The following is a 19,700-nucleotide window of genomic DNA, read 5'->3' on the forward strand; positions in this document are numbered from 1 at the left end:
CCTATACTTAAGAAGCTTAGGCTTGTGAGCACATCTCACATCTTTCCACCATTTTGGCCTTGCCTCCATCCCTTTGCCACCTGGGTTTCTGGTAGAGCAGTACAAGCAAGGATTCAGTAATCCTCAGCCCATACCCTTTGAACATTGGAGTTCCTGTACCCAAACCAAACAAATCTTACTCAGCTCTCTCTAAGGTATTAACATTAGATCTTTTGGGTCAGTTGTTAACGGAAGATAAACTAATGCTGTGAGGAGGAGGGCTCTTCTTCAGCTGCCATTCATCCTGCAGCTGCTCTATGGGTGCTGGCAGCTTCTGGTGTTGGAAGCAGGGCGTGTGTTCATGCATGTGTGCATGTGGGTCTGTCTGGGTATGCGTAGGTGCTGTAGACCTGAGTGCCAATGGGCAGGATAGGGAAGAGGAGCAGATGCCATCTAATACCAAAGGTTACTCTGGTTCTGCCCAGCCCTGGAGGAGGTTTGGAATTAAAGAGGTGGGGCGTGGAGCACCACTACTTTCTCTCGTACCCTTCTTAGGAATTGAGGGTGAATAGACAAGGTGGAATATACTGAACAAGAGAAAGGGCCTGCACCTATGTGAAAGCATGCCTGGGGTGCAGGAACTCAATGGCCTTATTTTTTTTTTAATTTTATTTTAAGCTTGTCATTGAGGTGTCTTTATTAGAGTTTTTCACTTTTACTGTCCAGATAAAGGAGGCTCAGCACTTAATTTTGATATGCCTTCATAATATTTTTTTCCTTCTTTTTGATAATGTAGGTTAGTCTAATTATACAGCAGACTTGTTGATAATGTAATTGGACTGTTCTGAGTACGGGGGATTCCTTTCCCAGCCTTGTCGAATTCGTGTGAGAGGTTTGTCTAGGCAAGGAAATACCAGCACAAATTTGACAACCAGTACAATGCACGGAATAATGAGAGCAAGCATATAGGCACTTGGAAGATACCATCTGTATGATGATGGGCTCAGGAACCATTTTCCACCATAAACCATTGTGTGTGCAGTACACAGAATCAGTGTCAGATATCCCAGCTTGGACTAGGGGAAAACAGAGGAAAGAAAGCAAGAGAAAAGTGGAGGTTAAAACAGTATATTAAACCAGAACAAATGTAGTTTACAGGACACATTAAGCTTTGTGGAATGTGCCAACTTTGGGACTAACTGGGGACTGATGAAATGAAACGGGTTTATGCAATATAAAGGCTCTTATTTAATAAAGACACATGCAAATGGATCTAGGTGAAACACCCTTCTTTGTTTTTCTTTCTCCATCAACAATCCTGATAATTTCTGCTAGCTCACACATACTGCCTAGTGGTTGGCATATTTGTGAAAATGCAGAGAAAATGCTGAAATTCAGTGAAGAAATCCAAGCCTTTATATGCTCTAGTGCTAATCCATCCAAAGCTATCATACTGTGCAAATATTTTGCCTTGATAAAACATTCATTGATAGTAATATCCCTTTCCCTTGCCTCCCCTTCCTTGCCAGCCCGGTTCCTGCAGAGGCATGGCTGTTTGCACCAACCTTCCTCCAAACTGGGGGCTGAGATGAAAGTGTTAGCAAGGGCAGCCTGCTTAGAGTCACAGCAGTTTTTAAAGCCTGCAGAAACTGCAGATTAGATGCTTGGCATCAAAATTATCTGAGTTATACAGTCATCCTTGAGACCCATTTTAACGGAATTATCTTGTGAACATACCATAAATGGCTAAAATATTTTGTGGTGTACAATGATTGTGAAATTTGATAATTCCACAATGTTAGCTTTCTAATTGTAATTTAGGAGCTCCCATCTTCCACGTTTTCTCTTTTTGATGCAACAATCCCACTTGTACCATAAGCAGCCATCAGAGCAATATATTGTTTTACAGGTGAACTGTAGAGCTGTGTAGATTTCTTTAACCTGTGTGATGGTGGATAGTGGATGCATCACATCTGAAGATACTCATGGAGGAAAGCCCTAAGTCACAGGTAATCCTCCCTGTGGTCATAGTTAATAAGTAAAGAAGTTTTTTTAAAATGTCTTTTTTCTTACCTGTACAAATCGGAATTCTCGCCAGTTGACACTGTTGCTGACTGAAGGCAAGGAAGTTATTCCCAGAAGAACAAAGAAAAAAAATCCTAAAATCCCCAAAGCCAAATAAGAATCACTAATCCAGGCATTAGTGGTGTTGAGTGGTTCTGTTTTATTGTTCAGTGCCTGAAGAAAAGAAAGGTACATCTTAGCTATAGCAGTTTTAGGATCAATATGCAGAAAAAAATATCCTTTAAGTTAATTGGAAGATAAATGTTATACATTAACACTCAGAAAATCATGGTATTTACTTTGAACACCTACAAAAAAGCAGAAGCATCTTATTACATATAGATTATTACATATAGATACCTATAATTTTTGTGCATATTTTACACTGCTGTAGACCTATTGTTGAGGACAGGTATGTGTTCCTTTGTCAGAAAGTCAAATATCTGCCATTTTTTAAGTCAAAATATGTGCCATTCTTAAAGATATACAGAGAAGTTGGAAAATTCAAGTCTTCAAATTATTCTTAATATTTACATTTTCCCTGCTTATTTTATTAATATTTAAAGCATCTAGGAGGAAGACTGAGGCCAGAAATCCCCTAAACCAAACATAAATTCGACAAAGTTTGGATAAACCAATGTTCTAAAAGAAGACAGAAACCGGGAAAATAACCATATTGTAGAGAACATTAGCCTGTCCACATGAATTCCCGAAGCTAAAGACAGAAGGTAGTATTTGTAACAGGGCCAGAAGAAAGGAAGACATAGAGCAGGGAATGAAACTTACCTGGGAGATGATTTGATTGTTGCTTCTCCATCTCACAAAAGAGCGAATTGGTATAACTAGTGTGTAGACAGCGTGCAGAGAAGCAAATGCCAAGGCCACTAGTCCGAGCTGTTTCCTACACAGCATCCATTTGTCCAGCCAGTCGGGGAAGCGGCGGTATTTGGTACCTCTGTATAACTGAATAATTGCAGCAAGTACACCAGGAAGATAAACCAAGGAAAGAAGGATGAGTGCCAATATAGGGCAGATCCGATTTGGAATGGAGATTGCAATAAAGAATGAAAAGTCTTTGTTTTCATAAATGTAAGTGTAAATTACATCACGAGTCAAACAGTAGAAGAAGAAGAATGTGACTAGGCCAAGGGACAAAAGAATGGGAAACTTCCACATTGGAAAGAGCTGCAGAGGGTAATTTTCTATTTCCTGAGCAGCCAAGAGGGATCCCTGATCTACTGGAGTGAGACCCAGTGCACGAACAATATCCATCACCATTTGTTTAGCTTCCATATCATCTCCACAGACAAACACCTGCAGCCAAAAACAAACACAAGTTTTAGTTAGACAGACTTTTGTGACATTCTCTACTGCCATCCTTCCTGGATATGGCTGATGAGCACAAGCTTCCAAGCCTACTTTTTGGCTTTCCTGCTGGCCTTAATTTATAAGGCAGAAAGTAGCCTTTAGGTACTTTCTTGGCCAACAAGTCCAAGAATTAAGAATATGAATATTTTCTTTGGGGAAGGAGATTTTTTGAAGTGGCAAAATTTTGTATCTGAAGAGAACAATGGATAACACACTTAGTACAAGTCTTTGCCTGGAAAATTTGACATACTCTACTGAAGACCTGCAAGCAGATTGTAAGCACAAGATTTTATAGGAGAAAATAGGAGCAAAATTTTCATTTGTTACTACTGCAATCCTTAAGTGCTCTGGGGCACTGGGGGCAGAGATCTTTAAAACATGATTGCCCTATTACAAAAGTAAATATTATTTCTTTCTGAGTCTAGTAAATTAGTGAAGAAACTGTCTGTTTTGTTTGTGTGCAAGAGAATGCTCCTTTTGAAACTATGAGAAAGGAGGCAATTTCTGCTCTTGACATAATAGTGGCTTGTAGAACTTAGGCTTGGAAGTCTTTGGGTTTTTAGTTTACCCAAACCCATTTATCCAGCCTCAGAGAGCAAAGCTAGTAATGGTTTGAGTAGCTGGCTGATTCTGTGCACTGTACAGAGCAGCAGAAAACAGGGTAATAATAAATGATTTGTCTTCAGGTTAGCTGCTGGGTAGCTTCCTATGACCAATTCTGTCCTCACTAGCCTGTGATTAAGGAGCTGTTTAAAATGGTCTGCACATGCTGTTGCTGTGTTAAGCTTCTGTGGTGATGAACTCAGATTTAGAAAACTTTATCAATTTGTTCACCTTCCAGCTCACTCCTATCTGCTTTCTGTTTGACTTTACAGTCCTGGTGAACAACTGATGCAACCCTAATTTCTTGCTGATTCACTGTCTCTCTCTTTGTAGCTCTGCTATCTTTCTTTCCTTCCTTCTCTAGTGTCTGCAAATACCTTCCCTAGTTTGCAGGCTAATGATATTCCTCACCATACCATTTTACAAGCTACAAGTAAATTTTAGCTCACATGTCATTTGAAATGGGTGATTATAGTGAAAATACCAGCTCAACACTCTGTTTCATATGGCAGGTGTGTGTTTTGTCTAGCTGTTCAGAAGCCAGATGCTGTGTAACTCTGTGACACAAGACTGACCCATTGCTCAGTCTTACCTGCCGGCTTGCATCCAGTGTGCCTGACTGCAAGGCCCAGGCTGACACGGTGTTAAAGGCTTTCACAACCTTAGCTCCAGGCACCAGCTGAGCCAGGTACTCTGCATTGGATTCAGGATACTGGTTTATTTTTAAGTTGTTGCTTATGTCCACCAAGACTTTTCCATGGAGAACTTCTGCTAGCGATGTAAGGAAGTTGTAATGTTGCCTCTGGATTGCTATGATGATGATGGCAGATTTCTGAGCTGCCTCTGCGTGGCTCAGCACTTCTGCATCCTTGGGAATCAGGCTGGATGCCTGTTTGCTTCGGCTTCCAAACACGACGGGGTAGCCAGACTGAATCATTTTATATCCCAGAGCTCTTCCAAAGTCTCCAGTTCCAAATATACAGACTGTTTCTCTTTTATTAGAAGTGTTAGGAGCCAGAGCCATTATGTTGGAAGAATTTTTATTCATCTGTTAAAAAAAAAAAAGGTACCAACTAAGCAAAACATCAGTCTCTTGACCATGAAAGATTAGCATCCACTCTGGCTATATAAAATATATATCTGAGTTTTCTTGCCTCCTAATATGCATCCTGCACACTCTTCTGTATACACACTCTCAGAAGATTTCTGTACAGTTTTTAAAAAACAGTTCTGGATATTCACCTCTCCATCTCTTACAGCACCCTCTGTTCCATCCATCTTACAGATTTTAGCATTCAGCTGAAATGTTGCAGTTTTCCTCTCTCAAGGGAAAGTGGAAGGAAAAGATATAGGAGCACAGTGAGCATATGTTTCTTATGTTTCAGAGTAATTTGTGCTTAATTATGCTGTAGAAAAATACTGAGGAGGAGTGTGTTTCTAATCAGATTAGAACCTGGAAGGTCTTTTGTGAAATACTTGAAGAAGAGATGCTATAAAAGGTAGCTACTAATCTACCTGTTGTCTTCAGTATTTCCTTAATATGACTAGTTGGTTCCAGTTTGTTTTATTATTGTTCTTCAGTTTCCTGAAGAGTGTCCTGTGAAAGGTTTGGACAGTAGAATTGGAATATTTCATTTTGAACATTTTTTTTTGACATTCATATATTACTCATAATAAAATTCTCTTTGAGGTTTTTATCTATCCTTCTTTATCACTGTACCTGGAAGCTTCAAAGTCTGTAATGTATTATCCATGCCATAGTGGTATGTATGCTCTGTACTTGCAGCGTGAGCCCCATGATAGAAATACAGAATCAAAAAGTCTGCTCCAAAGGTCTTTCGGTAGGTCCTTGTGTTGTTGTTCTCACTTTAGAAAAGGTGAATTCTGACCAGAAAACCTAAGGAAGACCTTCAACAGGAGAACCTGAGAGACTCCTCTCTTGGACTGGCCAGCAATTCAGTACTTAGAGCAGCCATTTAATTTGCAGGAGCCCTGATTCAAATTCTTCACTGCATCACAGGCAACTGTCTTAATTACAGCTGTGGGAATAACATTTTCCAATTTGCAGGAAAGAAATGCATGAAATAGTTAGCCAGACCCAAAACAATTGCTTTGCTACTGCTGTTTATTAACCCTTTGCTTATATTTTTCTGTGAAACACATTCAGAACGAAACTGCTGTTTAAAAATACTGAGATGATGTTCACTTTCTTTTATATTTTTCAGAAAAGTTTTTGCTTTTTAAAAATCTGGCGTGGTTTTAAATTGTTTGACCCAAAACTTGAATTTGTTTGGTAATAAAAAAATAAAGCCTGAATTCCCTCCTACCCAGCTGTGATGTAGAGTTAAGGGTGTGGGTTGGGGATGCACACATCTTCTCAGTCTGTGCTGTTGGGTGTAAGCTTCACTAGCAAGATGGGCAGAGAAATGAGGGTCTTGAGAATCGTATGTGAAGATCTGGGCCTGACCTAGCTCTGCACGTAGCTGGCTAGCCCTCAGTTGGCCTCACTGGCTGCTCAGCACTGTTCTTGGTATGAGCTGTGGGAGCCATGGGATTTAGAGGGCTGCCAAAGGAGCTTACTTCTGCTCATTAGGGGAAGGCTTCGATTCAGGCAGAGAAAGGCCTGAGGATCTCTGTGCCTGTGGCCTGTGTGGCTCTGCAGGTCCAGAGGGGGCTTTGCAGCACAGCAGGGTGTTAATCCCAGCTCTCTTGAACCTGCAGTCCCAGCTTTCCAGCTGGACTCTGTGTGCGTCATCATGTAACACACTGAGCATGAAAATAGATCCTCAAAAGGACCCATCTGAATGTCCCTTGCATATTTGTGTGCTCTGACACATGCATGCAAATGCAAAGTCCTTTGACATATTTAAAAATCATTCTATGAGGGCCTTCTTATTGTCCCATGAGGATGTGACTAAAGCTATGAAATTCCTTTTTGGGAATAGTCTGTATCTTCAAAAACAACAGAAGAGTTGCATTTGTAATATTAATGAATGGTCCAACCCAGTACCTAGTAAGACTCATCCTTTCTTCCTTAAATTTTCCTTTTAACAAAGTAGTCTCCAATCTACAACAAAAAGTAAAGCTTTGAGGTTTGTATCGGTGCATAATATTTTTGCTTATATCCATTCCTCTAACATTGGAGCACTAGTGATGCTTTTTGTTCTTTGAAAGGTAATCCAAGTAAGCTTCTGTACTGATCATATGTGTCCTTTCTCTTCTGCATTGTTGCTGTATTCTTATACATGGAATTACCCTATTTTAAGGAAAATGGTGCTAATCTCTTGAGTTTACTTGGTTGGTAATAATAAAAGGAAGCACTGAAATAAAAAAAGGAGCTAACTGCAAAACTTTTACTACCCGCTGCATAAACACAAAAGGAACTGAATGAATGTACAATGTTTAGTTCAGCAGTTATATCTGAATACTTTGTTTATGTAGGAATTTGACTGAATACAGGCACATTGCTTTGCACATGGGAAAAAGGAGAGATTTCCTAGAAGAAGTAATGCCACAGATGAAATACAGTACCAAAAGCAGAAAGCAGAGGTGGGACTGGGACATAGACTGGGATGGATACTGGGAATATCAGAAAGATGTAACATGAAATGGCAGATGGGAGATCAGTGGAATGGTTCAAAAGGTAAAAAGACAAGATGAAAGGAGCAGGAAGGAGTGATTTTACTATTTACATTTTTAAAAAGAAGCAAACCAAATAATTCTGGTAGTGTTCTCAAGAGATCGTCTAGTGCATCTCCCTTCCTAAGACAGAAATAATTATGTTTAAACCAAGCCTGACAGATGCATGTCTAACCTGTTTGTAAAACCTTCCTGTGTTGTGGAACCTGAAGTCCTCCTTGCTTACTGCTTTCTCAGCCATCCTACTAAGCAGATTTTTGTATGTGTGATCTATATCACCTCCTCCACAGTACACACAGGTGTCAATTTATCCCCATTCTCTGCAGCAGCCTTTGTTGGACATGAAAGCTGTTACCGTTTCTCCCTTTTCTTCTATAGATAAAACAACTCCAGATCCTTCCCTGCAACCCATGCTTCTGAGTGTGGTGATCTTTCTCATGGCTTTTTTCCAATCTTTCTAAGCTAAACTGCTCCAACTGTTAATTAGAAGTATGGTGGTAGAACTGAGTGCAGTACTGTTGCTGAGAATTTACAGGATTGAAAAGGATTGCTTCACTTGCCTTATATCAACACATCATCCCACTGTCACATTTGTCTTATTTACAACACACCTGATTCATAGTCAATTTGTGGGGCATTAAGGCTCTGAGTACTTTAACAAGTACGGTGTGGCAACAGGAACCAAGAAGTGGAGTGAAACACTTGTTGCTGAGCACACCATGTTAATCCTATCCATGTGTCAGAGACTTCCACTGTGGACTAATTTTGGTCTGGTACCACAGCCCGAGTGCCCATTAGCAGCTGCAGTGCATTGGGGTGCACCTAAAGTGTGTTGTCTGGCTCAGCTTCTGTGGAAATAAATCTAGTTTCATATGCTCTAAAAGCTCTCTGTGGTGTAAAGCAAACCTTGTAAAGTGGTGATCTGCTTCTACATCCAATCATAACTGGAACAGTAATGTAGATGCATCCTGTTACACCCAGTCCTTCAGTTGGATGCTCCCATGCTACTTGCTCCATCCTTGGTTTCTGTAGTGTTTCTGACTCAGAGCTGTATCAGAAATCATCCCTGTTGAATTTCACCATATTTTTTCAAAATGTAGCTTCAATTTGTTAAGATAATTTTTGTTTCTAAGCCTGTCCTTTAATGTGCTTGCAGCCCTTTTCAACTTTGTCAGATTGTCAGTGTTGGTTAGCATAGTGTCTATTCTGGCATCTACACCATTTAATGAAATTCTGGAACAGGACTTTTGCCAGGAAAGAACCCTTGTATACCTACAGTAAATGTAGCCTTCCATTTGGACAATGATAAACTGAGACACTGAAAATGTTTCTTTCACTGTTTCTGCAGGAGCTTAACTTCTATTAGTTTAAACTAGGCTGCATTATCCTAGTATACTTTTGGAAATCTCTAACACCACACAAAAAACTTCACTCATGTCAAACTATATATTCTCTGTGATTCACAAGGCCTGTTATCCTGTATAAGAGGAAATGAGGCTGGTTTGGGATGATTGGTACTTGATTAATCCAGATGCCTATAACCCGTTTCTTTTGTATCTTCTCTATTCTTCTATATCTTCTTCCTCTATCCGCTTGAGAACTGTACTTAAATGGATTGGGCCATAATTCTGCTCCTCTTCTTACTTTTAAAGATAGCTGTTATTCTTGCCTTTCCAGTCTTTTAAAACATTACCTCTTCCACACTGTTCTTTAAGATATTGATGGCTGTGGAAATGCTTCAGTTATGCCCTGAACAATGTGAGGTGAGTTCCATCAGCCTCACTGATCTCAGGTCATTTAACTCATCTTGAGCATGGCCTAATCTCTCTCTTCCATCATCTAGCTGGAATTTTCAGCTCTTTGCTACTGATGTAAACCCTTTTATCATGGTTGACTCTTCTAGTGAAGAAGGAGCAAAATAGGCATTACAGAGTTGGTTTTCTTGGAGTCATTAGTCAATAGCTTTCTCTCAGTTGAATGGTGGATCAGTTCTCTCCTTGATTTTCTTATTTATCTACAGGAAAATTCTTGTGATTCTAGATGTACCTTGCTAAATACATTTATTTTTGTGCTGTGACTGCAGATCTTAGCAACACTTTACTAATAATCTTCCGTGCTTGCCTACAGATTTTGATTTTATGTATGCTATTTAAGTTTGAAGTTTCTGAAGAACTGAGGAGTATGAATAGTGAGGACTATGAGAAGATAAATGGCCAAAGCATTGCCAGGAGTCTGATCCACAGCCATGTAAAAGAAAGGTCTATAAGTAGAATAAGAAGGCAGTTAATGGTCAGCACAGCTGTGAACCAGGTAGGTTATGGTGTTGTCTGCTATAAGAAGTAGTCTCAGGATTTACAACACTGATAATTTATCTATTTCCCCCCCCTCTTTTTAAGCTCATTGTAATCTGAAGCTGTTCATAAATATTATATGTAGAACAAATATTATGGGGACATAACTTTAAAAAGTGAAGTATCAAAGGCCCTCTTTCTATGTTACTCAATATTTTGACTCTACTTCCTTGTAAATAACAAACAGCAGGGACACTGTTACAACATGCAAATAATAAACAGTGCTGAGTATGGCCTCTCTGGAGCAGCTTGCCATTGTTCTAGTCAACATTCTGGAGGTAAATAAAAGTTGTGACATAACACATCTGGCTGATTATGCAGCATGCTGGGGATAGATTCACCTGTGTGAATTCATATATACTTATACATGAGTCACAGCAGCAGTATTGGCTGCATATTCCAGTCATTCAGATGCTAGAATATCTGTGTGAACAGTCTGTTTTCTAGGTTGACCTTTCTAGAAAAAGCTTGCTTCTCTGGATTTCAAAAGGGTTATTTTTCTATAACACTTGGGTTGACTCTTTGGAGCTTATTAAATTTAGTGAATTGCACAGCTGAACTCTAATAGTATCCTTCATGAAGAAGTTAATTCTTCCCTCAGGTTCACCAGCCTTCGGTGTTCAACTCTGCTTGTATTCTAGTGAAACCTGGACATATCGGATAAGTGGTTTGGCTTCAGACTATGCCCTCCTGTAGACCTAATTTTAACCTGCTAACATGACTTCTTACACATCATCTTAGCTTCACTGCTCTTTTAACATGGAGGATTTGTCTGTTTCCATTTTCTTTTTTTTCCAAATCTCGCATAATCACAGCAACGATCGGCTGAACTTTCTCACACAGCATCCACATATATAAGTCCTCAAGCCTCTGCTAAAGGTCTTTTTCAGCCAAAGCTGTGTATCTTTCTGGCCAGTAAGTACATGAAAAGATGCAGTTCCTTACATGGATTCAAGAACTTGTTTTGAACCACACAGGCAGGGCTGAGCACATTGTAACTCCTTTCACCAACAGAGATTCAGAGTGTGTTTCTTCCAAAACACTTTGAAAGTAGATTCTCACCACCACTACAGAGAGAAAGTCCACCATGCTGCTGGACTTGACATGATTACATGTCTTAGCCCTGCTGAACAACTGTGAACTGATATTGAATTGGCATTTATGGCCTAAATGGTGAAAATATATCCTTTGGAGGTGTCCCATGACCTCCAAACCTTCCTCATACCTCTTTGAACAAACTTAAGCAGGTTCAGTCAGGTTTGCTTCCCCAGTGCCTCTGTGTACACCTCATCCTTCCTTACCTCATAAACATACATCCTTCCCAATCATGGGTGGGCTGCACCCATGTGCTTTGACACAATGCTAATGACTTGTAATCAAGCTAGAGGCAGTGGAGAACAATGCCTACAACCAAGAGTGTCAAAGGCAGCAGAAGGTGAGGTGTTTTGTTTTTATATCTATCTATCTATCTATCTATCTATCTATCTATCTATCTATCTATCTATCTATCTATCTATCTATCTATATCTATATCTATATATATCAAGTATCTTTTTCATTGTTTCCTTCAAAGCCCTGTATATCTGTGAATGGGCATGGTGGATTTCAACCAAATAACTAAATGAGTACATTTTTAAAAAGTTATACTCTCTTCATTGGTAATTTTCCGTTTCCCATGCTGTCCAGTTCTCTAAAGTTAAATGGTTTCTTTCAAGAATAGAGTTAATTCTCATTGTCTTAGCTTTGTATTGCATGGACTGGCAGGTAGAAGTCATGCCCAACTGGTTTTGGTTTATTTTGTTGGTTTTGTTTTGGTTTGTGTCTTTTTTGTTTTGTTTTGTTTTGTTTTTGTTTTGTTTTTCTTTTGTAAATGAGAATCACTCTTTGTCTTGTCATCTATGATCAAAAGGTGTATATTAGAGCAAAGTGCCCTAAAACACTACAATTACATACAGTAGCCCATTAAAAATAGTAGAAAAAGGGAGTAATTAATGCTTAATTTCTTGCATATGTAGTACTGCAGTTTTGGAAGTATCTTTAGGAACTATTTCACACATGCATAATATTCAGTAATCCTGCTGTCGCTTGGAAAACATGAAATGCGATTTAAAGTCTTCTTAGAAAGACACGTACACTACTCTGAGGCAATCTCATTTACTTAAAATTTCATTTTACCATTCACACAGAGAGAGAGAGAGAGAAAGAATGCACTCTATAACAAATACTGTTTCTTATAAGCTGACAGCTGTAGAACTAAATCTGCTCTAAATTCTAAACTGCATTTTCTTTTGCTTGGTACACCTAAAACTGAAAAACATGAGGCTAAACTACTCTCCCATGATGAATCTGGTATATAACGTATAACGAAAATAGCAGAATAGCTCCTAACAAATATATTACAACAAATTATTTATGAATTTTCTTTGGAGCAAATGAGTATGTGCTGTTTTTCTCAGCAGAAAATCCTGGACTCCAAGTTTTGACAAAGCTGATAAGAAGTAATTGTTTGAGACAATAAATCCTCCTACAGAGGACATTGCATTTCCCACATCTTCACTTTTTATCAGGAGAACACTAAAACTGCCTGGAGGCTCTTCAAACAGATGAAGTATAGGCCTAAATAGATGTGCTTAATGTTGTCTAAATCATAGCGAAGTACTGAGAGGGCTGGAAATCTCACCACCTCCAGCTGCTCACATAAACACGTAATTCCAGCTACAACCTGAGTAATTTTCTTAGTCTTTTCAGGGCTGTTGTACTGTTCTGAAGTGCGTAAGTATTAAGCTTTAATCCAGCCTAGTCAACTGCAAAGAGAATGAAAATGTTTCATAAGACACCTGAAGGTGAGCAAGGTGAGAAGGAGAAATAGACCTGCCTATGGCACAGAGGGCACTGGATTTATCCCAGTTGGCCCAGGAGATGTCCTGAGACCTCGCAAAACATGTTTTTGGATCCACCGCAAGTGGAGAAGCAACTCCTGGATTCCTGCTGAGTCCTGCCCTCACTGTGAAGCTATTCTTCTGAGCATCTTTTATCTGCCATTTAGGGACATTAACAAATGGCTCTGTCTCCCAGAAAAATAACACTAGAAATAATAAAGCCTGGCTTCCTAGGGGTTTGTGTTTCTTGGCTGATTACAAGCACTGGTGGAAGCTGTTTCAAATCACAAGAGATGACTCCTATAACATTTCTTCTTGTGGATTTGTAAGTCTTTTAAATGTATGTAGTCATCATATAGTCTTTCATTTTTCAGGACCCTTCTGTGAGGTCGTTGGCTGCCTTTGTCATGCAACATAAGGAAAACAGAGCCCTCTGTGCTCCTGGTATATTTGTTTGAAATTGTCACTAAAAAAAATTCTGGAGGAACACACATAAACATACATACATTCACACATCCCTGCATGATCAGATAAATCTCACTTCCTACAGAAATCAGGTTAAAGTAATGAACACACTAAAAAATTCTGGATGTACACACACCCACATGCACATCTGTACCTCCAGAAGAGAAGGAAACAAATGAGAAACAGCTCTTCAGCTGGGACCCTATGTCACTGTGGCCTGTTGAAAGACAGAGGACAACACGGGATATTATTTGGGATCCTTTTACTGATAAGCCCATCAGTAGGATACACTGAGACTGGAATTATCTGGCATTACACCAGCAACCAATAAAAAAATGGACTTTCAGAGTGCTAAAATTCTAAGAGTTCAGGCCACATATTTATAATGAGCTCTAGGAGTGCATGACAGGCCTGACCCTCTTCCCATTTATAGTAATGTAATTGTTGATTATCAGTTCGCTTGCTTTTGGACCAGGTTGGTACAAGTGGGAAGAAACTGAAGCCCTGTTGCTTCATAACGCCTGTGATAAAATCAAAGGTGAGGTGGCTGCTGTGGCGTGGTGACAATGTTCTTGGCTGTCTTAGGCTCTCAGAAATCTGAAGAGAGGGAGAGTATGAGGAAAGATTTAAGAAAAAAAAGTTTTCTTGCCAAAATAAATATACTGTGGATTTGCAACATATCTGCAATGGGGCCAAGCAGATTTTAAAGAAAGTTTGTTCATCTGTGATTGCTTGCAAAAGCCTATACACTAAAATGTTTTTAAAGACACATTATCAGTTATCCACTTATTTAACAAGGGATAACTTTATCAGCTCCCTTACTCACTTAATATGAAGCACATTAAATGTAGTTTCCTTTCTTTCTTTTACATGGACTTGAACATTTTTCTCTCCTACTTGACTGCAGTGAACTGGCACCTGCAGAGACATACCTGCTTGCAGGATAAAATGAACATTGATATTTTCAGAAATAAAGAAGTTATGTTCCTCACAGAAAATTTTTATCAGGCAATCTTTCAAAAACTAATTCTTTCTCAAGATGGAAGAAATTCCCCTTCTTACTGACTCTATTATTTCAGGACTCTTTAAGCAACAACATAAGCTACAAGCTTTGAAAATTAACTGCTGAGAAGCCTGAATTTAAAAACATGCATTTAAAATAAAAAAACACAACAGATATGACACTAGTAAAAAAACTGCAGAAGTGCTAAGGGCATCGTCCTATACTGAGAAATGGAAATACCTAGTTTCCTATTTTTTTTTTTTTTGTCTAAAGCTCCCTTTTTGTTCAGCTCAGGTTTTGCAGATACCTGAGCTGCTGCTGGTAGTTCCCTAGCTTGGGAAGCAAGATAGGTGTGTGCCTCAGTGGGTCATTACCTTGGCTTCTAGCCCAGGTGTTGGTAGGAATGAATCCTCTCTGCCAAGGTATTTTCTGTGATCTACTGCTCCTGGAGCATAGTGTTGCAGTGCAGCACAGGGCAGCCAGCCTTAGCCCCTGTTGCAGCCCACTGCAACAGGGGCATGGAGAACCTTACACAAGATCTCTAAGAAATCTCTGCTGCCTGAGCCCTCTTACGCAGAGGCTGCCATCTTCAGAGAGAGGTCACCCTGGTTTCTGCCTGATCCTGGGTCTCAGTCAAGGCTACTGGGTATCTGTTGTTCCTGTCACTCTGAAATATGTGAGATCAAGGCAGAATTTACTCAGTTCAAGACCATGAAATAAGCAGGAAAGGTGCACATCAGGCCCTATCTATGCAAGAGGAGTGAAGAAAAAGGCGGATATTTGGGACATGATAATGGAGCAGAGACAAATGAAAAGCTGATGTATTCCTAAACTTTCTTACTTCCTAAACTTAGCTGAAAAGGAAATAAGAGGGTGCCAGGAGGTAAAAAACAGGAGTCGTGCTGCCTTTGTAATTGCCTAATTGAAAAAAATCATTCCCTCCTGTATGGTGACCATCCCTTGCAGCTCCAGCAAAGAAATGCAATACAAGATGAGGAACTGGGTTTTCTGACTAAACCCACTGTCTTTATTGCATTACTATTTTATGCTATTACAATTATTGCGGAATTGCCTACTTGTTGTGAGTAGTCATGTCTTTTTACATATTTCCTACTCTCACAGTGCCTGTAGCATGAAACCACCCCAGAGAAATCCTTGGTCAAACATTCCTGTGCTTTAATGATGCCAGACAGTGATTTGTTCCTTGGCAGTCAACCTTCCCATTAAATTTCTTAGCACTTAAGGCTTGTTTATCTAGAGGCCTACAGAAACTTGCTCATGTAGTTGGTATCACTAATACCTTGGTGACAGTAAAACAGTTCAATCCCAGTCCTCAGGTGCTGTAACTTGTCTGGCGTGGATGGCTGAGCTACTTCCACCATTCATCAAGCAGTTTGTAGCAGATTATTATAATTAAACACTTTTGAAGTGCCAAGTTATGTGAAGCTCTGGTGCAGTCCAGGTTGTAGAATTCAAACTAAATGCATTCATGTTCTAATTTTTATGGGATATCATGTTATTTATGGAAATGGTTTTCCTGCAGTTTCAAATTTGTTCTGGTGATACTGCCCCACTTAGGAAAACCACAGGGAGGGAAATAATCCGGAGTTGAAACCTTTCCTCACTCCAGATTTAATCGTAACCTCATGTTTCCCTAAGCAAGTCATGGGATCTGCATCTCCCAGTCGAGGTTTAGACCTAGCCTGGTCACTAAACCAGGGTTATCTGCAGCACTTTGCCAGCCCAAGACACAAAGCAGCTCAGCCAAGCATGCAAAGAGCATGCAAAGGCTACCTGAGCCAGGTAGCCTGACCCTGTGCCTCCAGCACACCACCACAACTAAAGTTAGAACATTGTCCTGCAATCCCACCAAGAGAGGGTCACCTTCAACAGTTTAGTAAAGTAAAAAAAACAACTTGAAGCCACCTTTGCCATTTTGTCTCCAGGACTGTAGTCACTATGAGGTTGGGAGGCAGCTTTGTCAGTCCTCTAATTAGCGCTTTTGCTGGCAGCTCTTCCCGCTTCTCCTCCGTTTCCAAGAAGCACTGATATAACCACCACTTGCCCAATCTGCCACCCACTGCCTGCTGCAGCCCTGCAGGAGCATCCTGCCCAAACCATGGGAGAGGACAGGAGAGAGCTGTTGTTGGCAGCCCAGAAAATGCTCTACAAGGACATTTGAGAGTGCATCCATTTCTCAAAGCCACATCTATGACATTAAGTAAGTGAATTTACTGTCATTGCCCATGCTCTCACTAAGAGGAATACATGCTGGAGAAATTTTGAAAAAGAAGAGATCATGTGAGTGATATCAAAAGAGGAAAAAACCCTCACATTTTTTTGTTTTAGAGCATGCAGTGTCAAAAAACACCCACATTTGAACTGCAGTAAACATCTGTAAATGTTACCTTCAAATATCTGTCCCTACTTCCCAAAACACATCTTTCAAAAACCAAAATCAATATACATTAACATCAAAATAGAATAAAAATTAAGTAAAAATGCCAATATCTATAAAATGTCCTGCAGAAAATAAAATGTTTAAAATGTTGCAGTTCCACTCTGCTATTACTGTAACTAAGAACAGAATGGGAGAAATGGTTAGCTCAAATGTTGAAGTTACCAAATAAATAAGTTTTAATAAAAGAAGACTGGGAAATAGTGAGGGAGGCCTTAAATCACACAGATTGCAACTACTTTCCCTGAAAGCCTCAGCTACGGTCTCTACTTTTGAGGGATTGGGTTTGTAGGGATAAAAAAAGGGGTTCTGAGCACAGTGCTAGGCACATTGTTGGGGTTTTTAGTTTGAACTGGGTCTGGTCTAGTCCTGTGAGCTTACTTGCCATCAGTGGTGGGATTGCTTTGTTTCACCCAAAAGCAGCCAAGATTGCATATCCCCAGCCTGCCCTGTGATGTGAAACACAGCATGGTATGTGGCACAGGGCAGCTGAGTCAGTTCGCAAGTGAGCTTCTGCTCAGAAATAAAACACTAATGTAGGCAACACACTTTGTTAATATTTTCTCAACACAAAGTAGACCTCTTACCTGGTTATCATTTCTGCCTGTAACTAAGAGAAGTAATTTAAAAACATGTCACCTGCCTAAAATTGTACAAATATGACAAATGCTTATTATGTTTGTATAAGAAAACTCTAATATGGAGGATGAAAGTAACGGGGTGCTTGATTTCTCAGTGACTATTGGAATATTTTGGCATGTAGTTACATTTGTACTTCATTTTAGTCTAAATCCGTGCTATTAACAAGTATAGAAACTTCAGGAAAGCCACATCTAAAAAAAAAAAAAATAAAAATTTCATCTTCCACTGATTGCATCATTTTATAAATCCTCAACAGTCTTGAAAAAATTGGCCTATGGTCTGAGTGATGGTTTGTGTTGCAGATTTAGAGGGGACATGAAATCTTCCTGTATCAAAGCTGAAGAACAGTTCTGACAGCTGCACATGTATTCTGACTTAATAACGTGGAGCTGGTATAAGACAATATCTAAGAAAAATCCATTTCTTTCTGCAGCATTTAAGTCCCTTGCTTATAAAATATTAAACAGGATTAAAACTGGTATGCTGCTTGAACAGGAAGAGAGAACATGAACTCCACATATGAATCCAGAAGTGAAAAGAATCATTACTCGTAACTGTTATTAGGGACAACTTAGGATTTGGGGTAAATTAAACACCCTTGGAGTATCTTCACTGCTACTAAAATTCAAACCAGAATTTTCCTGTTTTGCAGAAGCTTTCTGCACTTCTGTAACTATAGCAAACACCTCTGGAAAATAAACTTCTTATCAGCTATGTAAACTCTCGGAATACCAGAACTATGAAGTTCTGGTTTGTCCTGACTTTACAGACACAAATCCTTCCCTATGACTCAGTGCTTACATCAGCTTAAGTGACTAACTGGTTGTATAGCATCAAAACAAAATCAGGAGACTTCTTTTTTTTTTTTTTTTTTGGTCTAGAAGGGAGAAAGGCTGGGGTAAAATTCAATCAGAAGACTTAAAAATTTAAAGCCCTGACAGTTTAGCCATTCTGTTTCTCATTACCACTTGCAGAAGTGAGAGAAACCTGTGTCTTGTCTGTGTAAAACTCACCTGCGCGACCAGTATGCTGCAGTCCCTCTAGACGAGTCCTTGCTTTCCCAGTTGGACAAGAGAAGACTCAGAAGCTGTAGAGAGGTCCTATTGCCTGGAGCAGAGTGCAGAAGCCTTGACAGCCTCACTGGCATTTATGTAGTGGAAGCCAGGGCAAGAACAGGGGCCAGGGCAGGGGGTGGAGGGCGAGACAAGGCGATGTTGCAAGCCTTGTCTTTGAAGGGTGAAAGAACTTCCCGTCAAAATCTCAGGGAAAGTCCCAGCACTTGTATTTACAGCTGAGGTGAAGCTGTGGTTGCTTCTGTCATGCTGGTACTGGCTTGCCCCTTGGCTATCGGCCAGAGCTAAGGTTTGGCTGTGTTCTCCTACTCTTGGAAGACTAACCTGAGAAGTGCAGAAGCCAAGAATGTTACAGAAGCACAACAGCAACTATTTGCCTGGAAGGAGAGCTGGGTTGTTGCTTTTTGTCACAGCTCTCCTGTTCCATTTCAGCTGTGGATAGGGACAGTAAGAATGTCACAATGAGATGAAAGGGATCTGGCATGGAAATGGTTGAAAGCACTTGATTCTGAGATTCTCTAGAGATTTTTGGCAGCTACAGTGACCCTGTGGAGCCAGAGCCTGCAATGAATACATATTAAAAAATGACTCTTTAAGGGATAAGCCTCTGGGAGGATGCAAATATCTGGATGTTACACATCTGTCTGGAGTGGGACATAATTCAAAACAGATGCCTTGAGCATCAAGAGGTCACTGGACTGGATAGGAGAAAGTGACTAATAGAGTCCCACTAGCACTGTGATTTTGTAAGTTCAGAAAATTCATTGAAGTGGATTTAAATACTATTGCAGTCTAGATCTGCAAGCAATGTCTGCTTTTTGAAGGAAAACACACTAAGAAACAATGCATAGAGAACATAAAACATAGAAATAATCTTTTAAAAAAAGAAAGGACAAGAAGTTTCATTCAGAACAATCTGCCTGCACTAGGGCTGAAGAAACTATGTTTTAGAACTTTAGTTCTAGAGAAGAGATCAGACCCTCTTTGAGATTTGGGACAAGAACAGCCTGTGTCACTTGTGCACTGTCCCAAAGAGCACAAGCCAGCGTGATGTCTGAATGACTGGAACTGAAAAGGGTGATAGCACTTTGGAAGAGCTTGCAAGAGTCAGCAAGGTATGCATGGCATGGGCAAAGCAAATGACCTGGCTTATAATTTCTTACAGGAGCAAAGGGC

At 39.9% G+C, this 19,700-nt stretch overlaps 1 protein-coding gene across 1 annotated transcript; it reads right to left on the minus strand.

Annotated features, from left to right (window-relative positions):
• Window positions 1–668: 668 nt before the first annotated feature.
• On the minus strand, window positions 669–18,552 carry STEAP4 (STEAP4 metalloreductase). Its single transcript, XM_051610933.1, has 5 exons — window positions 18,465–18,552; window positions 4,607–5,062; window positions 2,830–3,357; window positions 2,053–2,217; window positions 669–1,055 (listed from the first exon to the last, which is right to left on the minus strand). The coding sequence occupies exons 2-5, from the start codon at window positions 5,060–5,062 to the stop codon at window positions 786–788; spliced, it is 1,419 nt and encodes a 472-aa protein (XP_051466893.1). The 5' UTR covers window positions 18,465–18,552; the 3' UTR covers window positions 669–785.
• Between the last annotated feature and the right edge of the window lie 1,148 nt (window positions 18,553–19,700).

Source organism: Apus apus, chromosome 2 (assembly GCF_020740795.1).
Source record: "Apus apus isolate bApuApu2 chromosome 2, bApuApu2.pri.cur, whole genome shotgun sequence".
Classification (NCBI taxonomy): domain Eukaryota; kingdom Metazoa; phylum Chordata; class Aves; order Apodiformes; family Apodidae; genus Apus; species Apus apus.

Excerpts from the sequence above, each read along its gene's own strand:
- STEAP4 (XM_051610933.1), bottom strand. The coding sequence starts at position 5,062 with ATGAATAAAAATTCTTCCAACATAATGGCTCTGGCTCCTAACACTTCT. Across the intron at positions 2,218-2,829 it reads ACAATCAAATCATCTCCCAG|GCACTGAACAATAAAACAGA; the intron begins GTAAGTTTCATT and ends TCTTTTCTTCAG. Across the intron at positions 1,056-2,052 it reads GAGAATTCCGATTTGTACAG|TCCAAGCTGGGATATCTGAC; the intron begins GTAAGAAAAAAG and ends GTTTTCCCCTAG.